The following is a 13948-nucleotide window of genomic DNA, read 5'->3' as shown; positions in this document are numbered from 1 at the left end:
GCCAGAGGTGTCGGGGTGGGGGCGAGGTCCCAGCCGTCCCTGTGGACCTGCTCGCTTTTTTGGCCCAGGGGTGGTTTCCTTCCCCGGCGGGATGGTGATGCCCGAGGGAGGAGGAGGCTGTGGATGTACTCAGCTGAGATGCCCCAGCCCCTGTGGTCCTGGGTCCCCGACCCCCTGCCTGGCCCCTCGTCCTCTCCCGCCTCGAGGGCGGCCACCCCGGCCTGGCTCTGGTTGTGCTGGGCTCCCATGTGCTGAGACCCTGCCCTGGCCGGGCTCTGGCTCTGCCGGCGAGCAGGTCTGTGGCGGAAGCGGCTCTTTTCTTTTTTCCTTTTTTTTTCTTCTTTTTTTTTTTTTTTTGCCTCTTTGATCTTCCTGAGATCTCGCTATTGCAGCACGTGGTGGAACGTGGCCGTGCAAATTAAAATGGAAGTGGTTGCCATGTTAACAGGATTGATTTAATGAATCGAGCTCAGGGTTGCTTGTCGGGCTGGCAGGAACGCTTCCCCCTTGCTGCCAGCATCCCCCGTCCACCCCGTCACCCCCTCGGTGACGTTAACTTCCCCACTCCCGTGTATTCCTGGGTCGCAGATGGACAAACCAAGGCTCAGCGCGGGGAAGCATCGCCACGCTGCAGGAGGGTTAACAGGAGCTCTGGGTGCCAGGCATGGGCTGGAAACCAAACCTGGGGTTGCTCGTGGGCTCCATCCCCAGCTGCAGCTTTTGTGCTCCAACATTGCCCAGGACAGGACCCGGTGGTCCCTGTTCCCAAGCAAACCACGCTCCGGGAGCTCCAGCCTGTGCCCACGTGGAGCCCCGGGACCCCTCACCTGCACCCGTGCAGCCCCCCGGGACCCGCTCCCCCAGGGAGCCGTGCAGCTGCTTTTTTGTTGGGTGCTGGCGCACACTGGACGTGCTGCAGCGGCAGCGAGCTTGTGCTCCCCATGGTTCGAGCTCCTCTTCAATCCAGCTCCATCCTGGGGCGCAGGAAGGTGAAACCAGGGTACCGGCCACCCTGAGCAGCCACGCTGGCTCCTGCAGCACCCGAGCACCCAGGGTTTGACCCCCAGGGAGAGCGACTGGCAGCGAGAGCCACTCGAAGCACTCGTTATCCAGGTAATAAATAACCCTTGGCCAGGCACGCAGCCCAGGACGGAGCTCCCTCCCTTCACCGCTCCCTTCTTTCGGGGGACAAAAGCCCCCACTCCCCTCTTTTAGGCTTCAGCTCTGCCTTTTGGGGGGCACCAGCAGGTTTGGGCCGAGTCGCGGGCAGGCAGGGAAGGATGCTCGTCGGGAAGGAGCTGCAACCTCCCCGTCTGTTCCCCTCCAGCCCTTGGCTCGCGTCGGGCTCCCCGGCACGTGGCTGCCCTCCTTCGCCAGCTCCCGGCGGCGGCTCGCAGATGAGCCGGGGGCGGACGGCACATGGAGCAGCCATCGCACGCGCCGCGCCAGCCCCGGCTCCTGCCGTGCAGGGGGAAGGGAGAGCCGGGCTCCCGCCGGCCCCTCGTCCTCCTCTGCCGCTGCGGGGACGGCTCGGTGAAACCCCGAGGGGTGGCGGGACGCATCCGACCGCGGCCCGGGGGGACCTGCACCCTTCTGCGGGACGAAGCCACAGCACGCGCGGCGATGAGCGCCCAAACGCTGATGGAAAATCTCGCTTTGGCTTCGAGGGGGTGGCGGGAGGTTGCGCCATGGCAGGCAGGGCCGGCGTGGGACCGCGAGTCGCGGTGCTGCCGGCGCGCCAGCGCTCAGCCCAGCGCCGAGGCGGGCGCCCATCCCTGCTGATTCACCCCGTCTGCCCCAGCCGGGGGCTGGCACCGGCACGAGTGCGGAGCAGGGCAGGGATCGCCCTGCCTGCAGCTGAGAGCGCCTGGGGTGGGTTTGGGACGTTCATTAATGTACCTCTACGGTCAGTCCCAGCTCTGGATGAATTTGCTTTGCCATGGCGGCAGTGCCAGAGCCGCAGCCCGGCCCGGGGCTCCCACCCATCCCTGCCCTTCAAGTCACCCAGGATTAGGACTTAGTAACTTTTAGAAGTTTTTAAGCAGGTATTTATCCCCTGCAGTGATGATTATGGTTTAAAGAATGAAGCTGCCCCATTTGGAAGACGAAAGCACAGGGACTGAAGCAGCCGGCACCAGCCCTTGCCAGAGAGCTGGTGTGCTTGGCTGCCTGGGGAAACTCCTGCCTACAGCCGTAAAAGTGGGGTGCCAACACCCACCGTGTGCCTGCGCCCGTGGAAGGCAGCAGGGACACAGGAGCCATCCAGGAATAACCCCAGGAGGGGCCGATGGCCGGTCAGATCACCGAGACCCGCGCGCCGGAGCAAAGATGGTCACGGCGATAAGGCGTCTGCAGGCACCGGCTTCCTCCCGGGCGGCTCCTATCTGATGGAAACTGCCCGTTTCCCCTGCGCCAGCTCTGCAAAGCTCCCGGCCCCGGCGCGGGCAAGGTCACGCGTGAAGGTCCCTCATGTTTTATCCTGGTTTTGTGCTTTTGTTTGTTTAAACTTCCTAGATCACGGGTGATAGCGGGGGAGAGGCGGCCGGCAAGACTCAAAGCTTCGCAGCCGCGCTCCCCCGCCACGGGGAGGCTCTGGGTGCCGGTTGGGTTCATGATGCAATTGGGGTTGGTGAGGCAATGGGGAACGGGGAGGTAAATCAGGCCCCGTAATTTCGTTAGGAAAAAGGCTGCAATGCCAGCCCGTGTGCTGCCTGCTGCCTGCTGCCGGCTGCCGGCTGCCTCCACCTGCCCGCGGGAGCAGGTCACCATGCCAGGGGGAGCAGCCAGGAGAAAGGCAGGGATGGGGCATGGAAAGGCGCCGGAGGGAGAGGAGGGGGACGGGAGGAGTGCGAAGCTGCTGAGAGTGGGGTGGCCCAAAGAACAACCCTGAAGTGGCAAAAGGGGAAGCGGCGGTTCCGCTGCCCGCAGCCCCGGCAGCCCCACGTGTCCTGGGGGAGCGGGAAGTGCCCAGCCTCCCCCCGTGGGAATGGCCCTGCCGCCGGCATCCCAGCGCCTGCTGCCGCAGCATCTCGAGGACCGCGGTGGGGGACGGCGGGGACATGCCGGCAGGAGACACCGAGCAAACCCTCTCGGCCCACCCCAGCCCTGCTCCGTGCCCGCAGCCGGGGCAGAGCATCCCTGATGGGGTGACCGTTCAGCAGCACCCCCCGACGCTGCGTTACACCCCGGGGGGAGAAAACCTCCCCTGCCTTCCAGCACAGCACGCCGAAAGTGTTGTGGTCAGCACCGAATAACCGGGGAGCCCCTTGGCTCCACCGTGATGCTCCCATCTCCATGAGGGTTGGATGCTGGAGCGGGAGGGATTGCCAAGCACGCCAAGGTCATTCCCGCAGCATCTCTCCGGACCATTCCCACCCCCGGCACCACCAAACCAACCGGCTGCGTTTCTGCCAAAGGCCTTTAGATGCTCGGGGAAGGAGACATGATGGATGTCCCCCCACCAAGGGCTTGGGTTTGCCTTGAAAGCCGGGAAACCGGGTGGGAAAGTGCCCGGTGAAGGACAGGGGCGGGAGGAACGGGCCGAGGGAGAGCAACCAGGATGGAGCTGGGGCCCGGTGTGCGGGAGGAAGGGAGGCTGGCCGTGGATGTGTGCTCAGCAATAGGAAATGCTTTATTAGCTGGGAGTGGTGGAGAGAAGCCAGGCAGGAAGAGGCAGTAATAAGAAACATTTTTTTGACTTCTCCCACATCCAGACCACAGAGCGCTTGCCAAGAGGCTGCGTTCGGACAACGGGGCCGCCGAGCCGAGCCACCGGGGCCGGGCTGGGGACGGAGACGTTCCCCCCGCCGGGACGGGCAACGCTGTGGCCGTAAGAGCCCCCACGGTGCCGGGACGGGCGGCAGGAGGGGAGCAGACCCATGAAGCTCCTCCAAGCCGGGGCACACGGCACGGAGCAGAGCTGCCCCGGCTGAGCCACGCGTGCCACCTCCAAGCTCGGGACCGCGGCCGGGAGAACCTTGCCGGGGCCGGGCAGTGCCGTGGGTGCCTGCGGGACACGGATGCTGTAGGTGAGTGGGGAAGCTCCACGCGCTCGTGGGATCCAGGACTGCAGCGAGCTCAGCGCTTCCCTCCTGATTTACCCCTGTGCAGCTGAAATCAGGATTTGGCCCCGTTTCCTTCGCGTTCAGTGGGACACCGGGGTTGACGTCAGGGTTAGCGGAGGCTGGAATCGGGGCTCTGGCAGAGCCAGGAGCATAAATCTGGATTTACACCAGTGCCGTAGTAGCAGGATCCGTCCCCAGGTCCTTGCTAAAGAGCTGAAATAATAGGCGGCTGCTACCAAAAGCCCAGAGCTGACATCGGAAACAGGGAATTTGGGTATATTTTGAAAAGGCACGGGGAAAAATGAGGGAAAGTTGACAGCTCCGCTAGCCGGGGGCTGGAGCGAGGGCGGTGGGGCCCCGACGGCAGCGACGCCGCAGGACGCGCCGCCTCGACGCACCCGTTCTGCAAAGCCAAACCCCAGGTCCCTCGGAGGAGGGGTGGGCGAGGAAGAGCCAAACGGCCGCTAAAGAGGCTCCGTTTTCAGAGCAAAGTCCCTAAAGCGAAGCTGGTGCGAGCCATGCCGTGGGAGCTCTGCCCCGCCGGCGGCGTTCGAACCCTGCCGCAAGGTCAGGGCAGGAACGCTCCCCTCATCCCCGAGAAGCAGCGTGTGATGCCAGCCCCGCGAAGAGATTAACACGAGCGGGTTTTGCCGCTCTCTTTGCGTGTCTCTTGTTTACGGCGCAGCGATGCCCATCGGCGCAAGAGGGGCCGGGGCGGCGCAGCCCACCAGTGCGGGTCCCTGAGCCGAATGTCCCTCCTGCACTGGCTGCACCGGAGGATGCAAACGGCTTTGCTGCGTGCGTGACCACCCTGCAGCTACGGGGAGGGGGGAGGAAAACCTCCGTCCCATGCCTGAAATCAGGCTGAAGCCTTGGGAGTCCACAGCAAAGCCTTTGCCGACGTGGTGTCCATCTAGCCCTTCGCACCTGCAGCCGGTGCCGTCGGCGGCCGGCACACGCCTGGCTCACCCTGCTTCCCCCCGGCTGGCGCCAGCGCCAGCATCGGCCGGCACGAGGGTCCCCGCTGTGTCTGGCTCCCTGCGAAAAGGCGACACAGGGGAACTGAGTCACGAGCCGCATCCTGCGGCGAAACCCCCCCGGGAGCAGCAGAAACTGCAGGGGGAGGGCGGAAGCGCCGGGGTTGCGAAGCTCTGCCGAGCCACCCCGGTAAGAGCAAGGGATCCTCTAGCCATCCCACATGTCCCTGAGGATTGTGCCCAGCCACCCCCTACCCCAGGCTCCCGCCGCCTCCCGCTCCATCTCCCCCCTTCGTTTTTCTCCCCACGGGGAAATTCCCCCTCCCCGGGGCTGGGTCTTGCTCCGGACCCCGCCGGCCGGCCAGCACCACGGCACGGCTGCCTATCGCTCCCAGCCGCTTCTGCCGGCACCCGCACCCCGTCCGAGAGGTTTCAGTTGGGGTGTTTTCCTTCTCCTGCTGCTGCTGCAAATCCCAAAGGATGGAAGGATGTAACATGGCAGCTTGACTTGCCACCACCCCCCAGCCAGGCTGGGGAAGATGCTCCGGGTGCCGGGAGGGTGCGTGAGCTGCAGCTCCAGCACGAGAAAGGAGGGAGGAAGGTTGGGGACAGGGATGGGGACACTGGTTTGACCCGTTACAGAAGCACCCGGGATGTTTTTCCCGTGGGATGCCAGGGACCGCTCTGGGTAAAGGTTTGCTCTCGGTTAACACCAACAATCTGTGTGATGTTGTTGCACGTACAGCAAAGTTTTGGGTGAGGCCCTGACCGCTTAGTGTTTCATGGCAAATATCCCGCAGCCATCTAACAGCTCGGGATTTTATGGAAGTGCCCCGAGAAGGGAATTCACCACCTGGGAGTCTCAGCTTCCCTTTAAAAAGATGCGTTTTGTTGCTCTCAGGATTGCAAGGAGAAGCGCTGTGCCTGGAAGCACCCTGGAGGCTCGGGGAGCAGCAGCCTAAGTCCAGGGGAGTTTATTTTTTAAAATAAAGCTGATCCCGGGCCAGCCAAGGGACCGGCTGCTGCTTCAGCCGGAGATCAGCCCGGGCATCGCTCCTGGCACGGCGCACCCAAGACGAGACCCCGCTCCTGCCCTCCAGCCCCAGGACCCGGTTGCCGTTTCCTCCCCACGAGCAACAACCAAGGGAGCTATTTTGGGGAGGAAAAGCCCGTTTTACGCCACGGCCAGGGCCTGCCTGGGTCAGCCACGTACGTGCGTGCTCTCGAGGGCCGGGCTTGCGTGACTTTGCTTCCCCATCAAGGCCAGAATCTAAACAATCTTGATTCCTGTCCCAGCGGCCCTGGGCAGGGCTCCTTCAATTGCAGGAAACGGAGACTTTGGCGTGTTTATGTCGGGAACGACGAAGAATGAGCCGAGGAGGGGCTGGGGAGCCCCGGCTGTCGCCGGCCGAGCTCTCAGCCATGTGAAAGGGGCAGCGATGCCAGCGGGGCGAGGGGCGGGGGGCAGCGCCGGCTCCGCCGTGTTTGGCTTGGCAGAAATGCCTCTTTTACAAGGAGGGAAAGAAAAAAAAAAAAAAAAAGAGAAGAAATAGCAAAACTTCCCCCAAAGGCGCAGCTGGGGAATTTCTGGCTGCCCGCAGCGCCTCTGCTTGTGTCACCGATAAGCTCCGTACAAAAGCCCCCCTCCGGGGCCAAGCCCCAGACCGCGGCCAGCTGCACCCGGCGGCTCCGGCGCCGGCGGGGGTGAGCGATGCAGCGTGGGGGCTTTCAGCTCCGTCCTGCGGCATGGGTCTTGCCAAACCTGGGATCTCTGGCAGTGCCGCGGCATCACCGCGCTCGCCATGGCTGCCCAGCCCATGGGGTCTGCCGCCGGCTGCGTTTTTGCAGGGCGGGAGCCACGGGAATGGTGGGAAATGACGGAATACGGATCACTGGAATAAAGGAAGGATGTTGGGGCAGCATGGACATGGCGAGGTCCCCGTTCCGGAGTGCTCCCGAGTGCTGTGGGGCCGTGCGCGGTGTCCCACGCCACGGTCGGGAGGTTCCCCGAGCTCGGGAGGTCCCGGGGATCTGCTCTCAGGAAGGGCTGTACCCGGGACGTCCGGAGCCAAACTCCACTTGGAAGCGGCACATCCTACCTCGCACCGCTCCGCCCGCTGTCTCCCTCCTCGCCGGCCTCCATCGCTCACCACAGCCCCCCAGTTCCTTCCCAAAGCCCCCGTGGCCACCCCTGGCCTGGCAATGAGCCCCTCGGGGGGCCGGGGGCTGCGGGGGGCTGCTTCTCACCCCCTCTGCTCTCCGCAGGAAGATGCCGTGCGGAGCCTGCGGCCGGGCGGTGCTGGCACTGATGACCCTCTCCCTTGGCTTCGCAGCCGGTGAGTACCAAAACGATGGGGTGAAGGCAGCCGGCACCGGACGCTCTCCACCACGCACCAGGGGGTTAAAATAAACCCTCGGCTCTTTGGGAACGTCATCGCTTGCTCTGCTCAAAATAAACCACTGCGTGTTCAGGCTCGCCTGGAGCGAGAGCTGAGGGAGGCAGGGCTCCTCGGGGACCCGCACCGTCCCCAGTGAGGGGCTTCTCCCCTCTGGGATGGTGACCTGCCTCCCAGAGAGGATCTCAGCTTAATTAATTACGGTTCATCAAGTGCTTTGATGTCACTGGAGGGGAGATGGGGAAAAGGCTTGCGTGCATGTGCTTTAAAACGTGGTTTTTCCCGGGGGTGATGGTGCTGATGGTGGGGAGCAGGGACGAGCTGCTCCTGCTCCCAGGGGAGCACCAGGCTGACCCAGGGATGGATCCAGGCTGGGTGCTGGTGCAGGGAGGACCGAAGCAGCGTGGCTGTGCCGGGGAGGAGCAGCAGAGCTCGTTGGGGGGATGAGCCCCCACCGGGTCCCCATCCTGTCCACGGGGCCACCAACTCCCAGAGCTTACCGACCCAGCCCCACCACCACCCCATGGCCACGGCACCGGGCAGCCTTTGGGGCAGGGGGGCAACAGGCACAGGAGCGGGGCTGGCCACAGCCGCCCATCCCCTCGCCGCCGTCCGTCCATCCGTCCCCTCGCCGCTGTCTGTCTGGCTGCCCTCGCGCTGAACTCGCTGATTCCAGGAGGGATATTTTCTGCGTGAAAGGGCAGAGCTAAATCGGGAGGTTGGGAGCGTGGCCGCCCTCTGTGCCGCTCCGGCACCATGGCGCGGGGAAGCGCCTTCGGGGCGGCCGGGAAAAGCTCCAGGGAAGACCCCGGGTTCGGCACCTGGCTCCCAAAACACAGCGTCCCCGCAGCACCCGGTGGGGAGGCACCGGCTGAGTTTGGGGCTTTTGGTCCCATCCTGGCTCCCAGGACCTGGCTCCTGCAGGCAGCCCCGGAGCGGGGCGCTCCCACGTCCCCTGCGACCCCGCGGGCAGGATGTGATCCTGTGTGTTGTGAACCAGTGCATCCCAGTTAATCCCAGCTGGTGGGGCTGGATGCATGGCCCCTCCGCTGCCTCCCCGGGGGCGGGGGGGACAGGCGACCCCCAGCTTCGGGGCTGGCGCTTGGGTCCCAGCCGGGAGCAAGCAATTTTCCAGGAGGTCTCAGGATGGGCTTCCCCGTGCTGAGCACCCGCACCCGCCTTCCTCAGCCTGGACAACGGTGGTCCCAGGCTGCTCGCTCTCAAAATTTAGTTCAAGAGTCTTTAGGACAGATGTCACTGTCCCCAAAGCCACCAGCATGTCGCGGGCCGGGCAGTGGGGTGGCCCCATGGCACAACGTGCCCCCTCCTCGTGCCCGCAGACGAGCTGCTGTGCGCCTGCGACGTGCCGCACTGCAGCCTGCCCACCTGCACGGGCAAGGTGTGCTTTGTCAGCAAGAGGAAGGAGGAGGGGATCATCACCCAGCACAGGGGCTGCTTCTCCCAGAACATCCTGGAGAACTGCCACACGCCCGTGACGGAGCAGTACGGCATGAGGTGCTGCGACTCCAGCATGTGCAACGCCGAGCTGGAGATCTTCCTGCAAGGTACGGGGGCACGGTCCCCTTCGAGGAGCCGGGGGGGAGAGGGGCAGAGCTGCCTGCGTGGATGGAGATGTGGTTGGGTCTCCAGATCATCCCCGTCCTCACTCAGCACCTTGAGGGTCACCCTTTCCCAGGTGGGACAGGGCCAGCAAGATGTCCTCAGGTGTCTCTTCTTGGGCTCTGCCTGCAGAGCTGCCACCCGTGGGGTTGACCCCAATGCAGAGCCACCCTCCAGAGGTCCAAGCCCAAGCACCAAGACTTCCACCCTTCCCGGTCCAAGCCCAAGCACCAAGACCTCTGCCCTCCTAGGTCCCACCTTCACGCTCCCATCCATCGTTTCCCCCACCCAGGAGAAGAGGCCCTGGGAAAGGCACCTTCCCTGCCCAACCTCCTCCTGATGATCCTCGTCCCGCTGCTCGCCCTCCTCGTCCTCGCGGCGCTCACGGCACTCTTCTGCTGGAAGGTGGCCCAGCACCGCCACAAGACAAGCGACTTGGGAGACACGGACCTCATGCTGAAGGCATCCATGGTGGGAGACAGCACTTTAGAGGTGGGTGAGCTCCGGGGGGGACCCCGAATGCCCCCGAGGTGTGGGAGGGAGGGACACACCGGGTGTGGGGCCGCCGCTGGGCTGACCCCGCTGCCGCCCTGGCTGCGCAGGACTTGCTGAACGACGACTGCACCACAGGCAGCGGCTCGGGGCTGCCCTTCCTCGTCCAGCGAACAGTGGCTCGGCAGATCACCCTTGTGGAGTGCGTGGGTAAGGAGGGCGGCCGCGCAGGGGGGGAGGCTGCCCTGGCCCCCCCAGCTGGTGCTTGGGCACGTGCCGGGCCCGTTTCCCCCAGCAGCCGGTGATGGCACCACGACGCCAGACCCAGGAGGGGGGGTTGGACCCGACTGTCTCAGCCAAAACCCCGTAGAGACCCCAAGTTCTCCCCCTGTCTTGCTGATGGAGGAGGGAGAGAGCGGCTGGGTGGGTGGGTGGCAGTTGGCCAAGGTCAATGGACCCTGTGCTGCTCCATTGCTCTTCCACACCGGGAGCCAGGTTCATCACGCTGGGTGTGGGGAGGGCACCGGGGGCCGGAGGGGCCGCGTGACGCGGTGCCGTGGCCGTGGCAGGCAAAGGACGCTACGGCGAGGTGTGGCGAGGCATGTGGCACGGGGAGAGCGTGGCCGTGAAGATCTTCTCCTCCCGGGATGAGCAGTCGTGGTTCCGTGAGACGGAGATCTACAACACCGTCCTCCTCCGGCACGACAACATCCTGGGTGAGTGGGGGGCCGGGGGGGCCGGGGGGCAGCTGCACGGCGGCTCCACGGTCCCAGCTCTTCTCCCCATCCAGGCTTCATCGCCTCCGACATGACATCAAGGAACTCCAGCACCCAGCTCTGGCTCATCACCCACTACCACGAGAACGGCTCGCTCTACGACTACCTGCAGAGGACGGCCCTGGACGTGGAGACGTGCCTGGGACTGGCCTCCTCCATCATCTGCGGCCTCGTCCACCTCCACGTGGAGATCTTCGGCACCCAGGGCAAGCCCGCCATTGCCCACCGCGACCTGAAGAGCAGGAACATCTTGGTGAAAAGCAACCGGCAGTGCTGCATTGCAGACCTGGGTGAGATGGGGGTGGGATGCAGAACCCCGGGGATGTGGTACCCCAGGGATGTGGCACCCCAGGGATGTGGCACCCCGGGGATGTGGCACCCCGGGGATGTGACACCCCAGGGATGTGACACCCAGGGATGCGGCACCCCAGGGATGCGGCACCCCAGGGATGCGGTGCCCCAGGGATGCAGCATCCTGAGGATGCAGCACCAGCACGGCACTGACCGGGGCCGGCATCCCTCCAGGGCTGGCCGTCATGCACTCCCAGGGCAGCGACTACCTGGACATCGGCAACAACCCCCGGGTGGGCACCAAGCGCTACATGGCCCCGGAGGTGCTCAGCGAGCAGATCCGCACCGACTGCTTCGAGTCCTACAAGAAGACTGACATCTGGGCGTACGGGCTGGTGCTCTGGGAGATCACCCGGCGGACGGTGGTGAATGGTGAGCGGCTCCCGGCCGGCTGCCGCGCTCCCGGCTCGCGGCAAAGCTCCGCGCCTGCTCCCTCCTTCCCTCCTTTTTGTTGGGGTTTTTTTTTTTCTTTCCCTTCGCCCAGAAGATTAGCTGTAAATTATAAACACTGTAATCTAGTGTCAGCACCCGGCTCCCTGATTAAAGGGCCCATTAGACTCAATCAGCGCTTTGTTTGTTCAGCGCTGATTAGAAAACAAGCAGCGTCGAGCGCTGCCTGGAAGCCGGCCACGGCCGGGACCTCCGGCCGGCGGGGCTTGGCTCGGGGGGACAGGAATGGGGACAGGGATGGGGACGGGGTCCCCCGCGCTGTGGAGGAGCCTCTTCGGGGCTGCCCGGCCAGCGCCGCTCACCACCGGCAAAGTCCATTAGAAGCATTAATTAAATGGTGGGTGCTGGCGGGTGAGGCAGGAGGTCCCCCCGAGGCGCAGTCTGGCCGGGATAATCTCATTTACTGCCCTGGGGCTCCTTCAGATTAAACATTTACTCCAAATTACCAAAGCCATGTGCAGGGGATAACCTTCAGCCCGCTGGTTTTAACCCTTCCAGGCACCCTCGCCCTCCAGGATGGGCTGTGCGGCCCCTGCATGGCTCCAGGGCATCAGGGACGGGGGCTCCAGGGGACCCCGAGGTTTGGGGGTCACCCCCCGGGGTGCAGGGAGCTGGTGGGTGCTCGGGGCGGCCCAGAGGGGTTAAACCCCGCAGACACACAGACATATGGAGGCACTAAGCGGAGATTAGCTGGGCCAGCTGGCAGGCTCGCCTTGGGGCTGCCGGATGGAGGTACGGGGGTGAGAGGTGCCATCGGTGCTGGGAGCTGGTGCCGGTGCTAGAGCTGGTGCCGGAGCCGCGGTTGACGCTAGAGCTGGCGCTGGAGCTGTTGTTCATGGCAGGGCTGGTGCTGGACTATTGCCAGTGCTGGAGCTGGTGCTGGAACCGCCGGCGGTGATAGAGCCGGTGCTGGAGCCGGCCTCAGCCACCCCGTGCCATCCCGGCAAGGTCCCGCGGTGCAGCCGGGGCTGAAGCCGTGCACCCCACGGGCAGCATCACCGCCGGTGTGGTGGGGCAAATCACACCGGCAATTCCCGGGGCTCCACATGCCCGCCAAGGCAGGGTGCAGGTCGGTCGTGCCAGCCCCCCCGGGCACCCCGTAACGCGCAGGGTGAGGGGTGAACCCCGCACCCCCCCGCCGCCCTCACGCCGCCCCCCCTCCCGCAGGCATCGTGGAGGAGTACCGGCCGCCCTTCTTCGACGCCGTCCCCAGTGACCCCAGCTTCGAGGACATGAAGAAGGTGGTGTGTGTCGACCAGCAGACCCCCGTAGTCCCCAACCGCCTCTTCTCCAACTCGGTCAGTCCCGGGGGGGGCCGCCCCCCTCCCACCTCAAGCCGGACCTTTGCTCCCCATGAAACCCTTCAATTTTCCCCTCTTTTTGTGCCTCCCCCAGGTTTTGTCGGCGCTGGCGAAGATCATGAAGGAGTGCTGGTACCAGAGCCCCTCGGCCCGCCTCACTGCCCTGCGGATTAAAAAGACACTGAAGAAGCTGAACAATTCCCTGGAAAAGCCCAAGCCGGAGCAGTGAGCACCGGGCACGCACCGGAGCCGCTCACGGGCTGCACCAGGGGCAGCGGCGAAGCCAACGCCGGGACGGCTCCCGGTCACAGAGGGGGTTTTGCTCGCAGCCCCCGCCTTTCCCACCCCTCCTTGGAGCCTTTTTAATTTGCAAGGAGGGAAAAAATAGGAAGGAGGAAAAAAAAAAAGCAAGGGAGGAATCTTCCAGCCCGGTTACAAAAATACCCCCCGGACCCGTCATCTGACGCCGGCCCGTCTCGCCTGCCCGGCGGGGATGGCAGCGGGCGCCTGGGGCTGGCAGTCCACCCCGAGCCCCCCGGCCAGACGCCACGGCCGAGGGGCGAGCAGGCGCCGGAGCCAGCACCGTCCCCTGCCGCAGCCCCCGAGCCCGGCCAGGCACCCACCCCATCGTTGGCACCCAGTGCGGCACGCAGGCAGCGGGTGCTGCCCAAACCTGCCTGCCCGGCACGTTGGCAGGAAGGATGCCGCAGGCTCAGCGGTGGCAGCAGGAATTCCCCGGCAGGGCTGCAGTGCCCGGCGCGCCTCTCGCCGAAGGAAGTCTGGATTTCGCTGGGAAAGGATGGTCCAGGGGCAGCATCCCCCTGGCCGGACCAGATCCGCACCCCGGCATGTCTCGGGGCTCCCCAGGATGAGGAGCTGCCGGCACCAACCAGGGCCCAAGCATCCCCCGTGCTGCAGGGACCCACCGAGACAGGGTTCCCGCAGCCGTGGTGGCCTGATCCTTCCCTGACGAGCAGCCGTCAGTTCCCCTTTCCAAGCCCTTTTGGTCTTTGCCAACATTTTGGTGTTTTCCTGGGCATTTCGGTGCACCCTGCGGCCGGCTCCAGCCCGCACCGCTCGCTGCCATCCCCAAAACCACCCCGCGTTCGGGGCTGTTCAGACAGGACCAGGATGTTCAGCAGAACCAGCTTTGCTCCATAATTATTTAATTATTAAGATTTAATATATTTAATAAAGTGTAAAGCTATTTTATCGCTTAACAGCTGCCAAACCTCCCCCACTGGGCACCGGGCAATGCGGCAGGATGGGACCCCGCGGCCCGGCGCTTCTGCATGGCTTAATTTATTGCTTCAACACCGTGTAGCTGCCGCGTATCGCTCCGGCACCGCCGGATCCCGCAATAAACCTCGCTCCAGCCTCGTGCCAACCCTCTCCCTGTGCCCGCGAGGGGCTGGGGCTGCACCGGGGGGGCTGCGGCTGCCAGCCTTCCCGATTCATGGGGTTTGCACTGCTGAGGGTCCGGGGGCGAGGGCGAAGCCCCCCGGGATGAAAGGGGAGCTG

At 64.8% G+C, this 13948-nt stretch overlaps 1 protein-coding gene across 1 annotated transcript; it reads left to right on the top strand.

Moving 5' to 3' along the window:
- The first annotated feature begins 3783 nt into the window (after positions 1–3783).
- Positions 3784–13798, top strand: ACVRL1 (activin A receptor like type 1). The gene is made up of 10 exons (XM_050914148.1): positions 3784–4028; positions 7307–7377; positions 8778–9002; positions 9350–9549; positions 9660–9759; positions 10119–10265; positions 10340–10615; positions 10851–11048; positions 12294–12424; positions 12522–13798. The coding sequence occupies exons 2-10, from the start codon at positions 7311–7313 to the stop codon at positions 12654–12656; spliced, it is 1479 nt and encodes a 492-aa protein (XP_050770105.1). The 5' UTR covers positions 3784–4028; positions 7307–7310; the 3' UTR covers positions 12657–13798.
- The last annotated feature ends 150 nt before the right edge of the window (positions 13799–13948 follow it).

This window comes from Gymnogyps californianus, unplaced genomic scaffold, assembly GCF_018139145.2.
Source record: "Gymnogyps californianus isolate 813 unplaced genomic scaffold, ASM1813914v2 HiC_scaffold_32, whole genome shotgun sequence".
NCBI classification, from domain to species: Eukaryota; Metazoa; Chordata; class Aves; order Accipitriformes; family Cathartidae; genus Gymnogyps; species Gymnogyps californianus.
Note: the sequence above shows the minus strand (reverse complement) of the source record. Positions and strands in the feature narration are given on the sequence as shown.

Coding starts and splice junctions, on each gene's coding strand:
- ACVRL1 (XM_050914148.1), top strand. CDS start 7,311: ATGCCGTGCGGAGCCTGCGGCCGGGCGGTGCTGGCACTGATGACCCTC. Junction 9,550..9,659: donor TGGGAGACAGCACTTTAGAG/GTGGGTGAGCTC, acceptor CTGGCTGCGCAG/GACTTGCTGAACGACGACTG. Junction 11,049..12,293: donor CCGGCGGACGGTGGTGAATG/GTGAGCGGCTCC, acceptor CCCCTCCCGCAG/GCATCGTGGAGGAGTACCGG.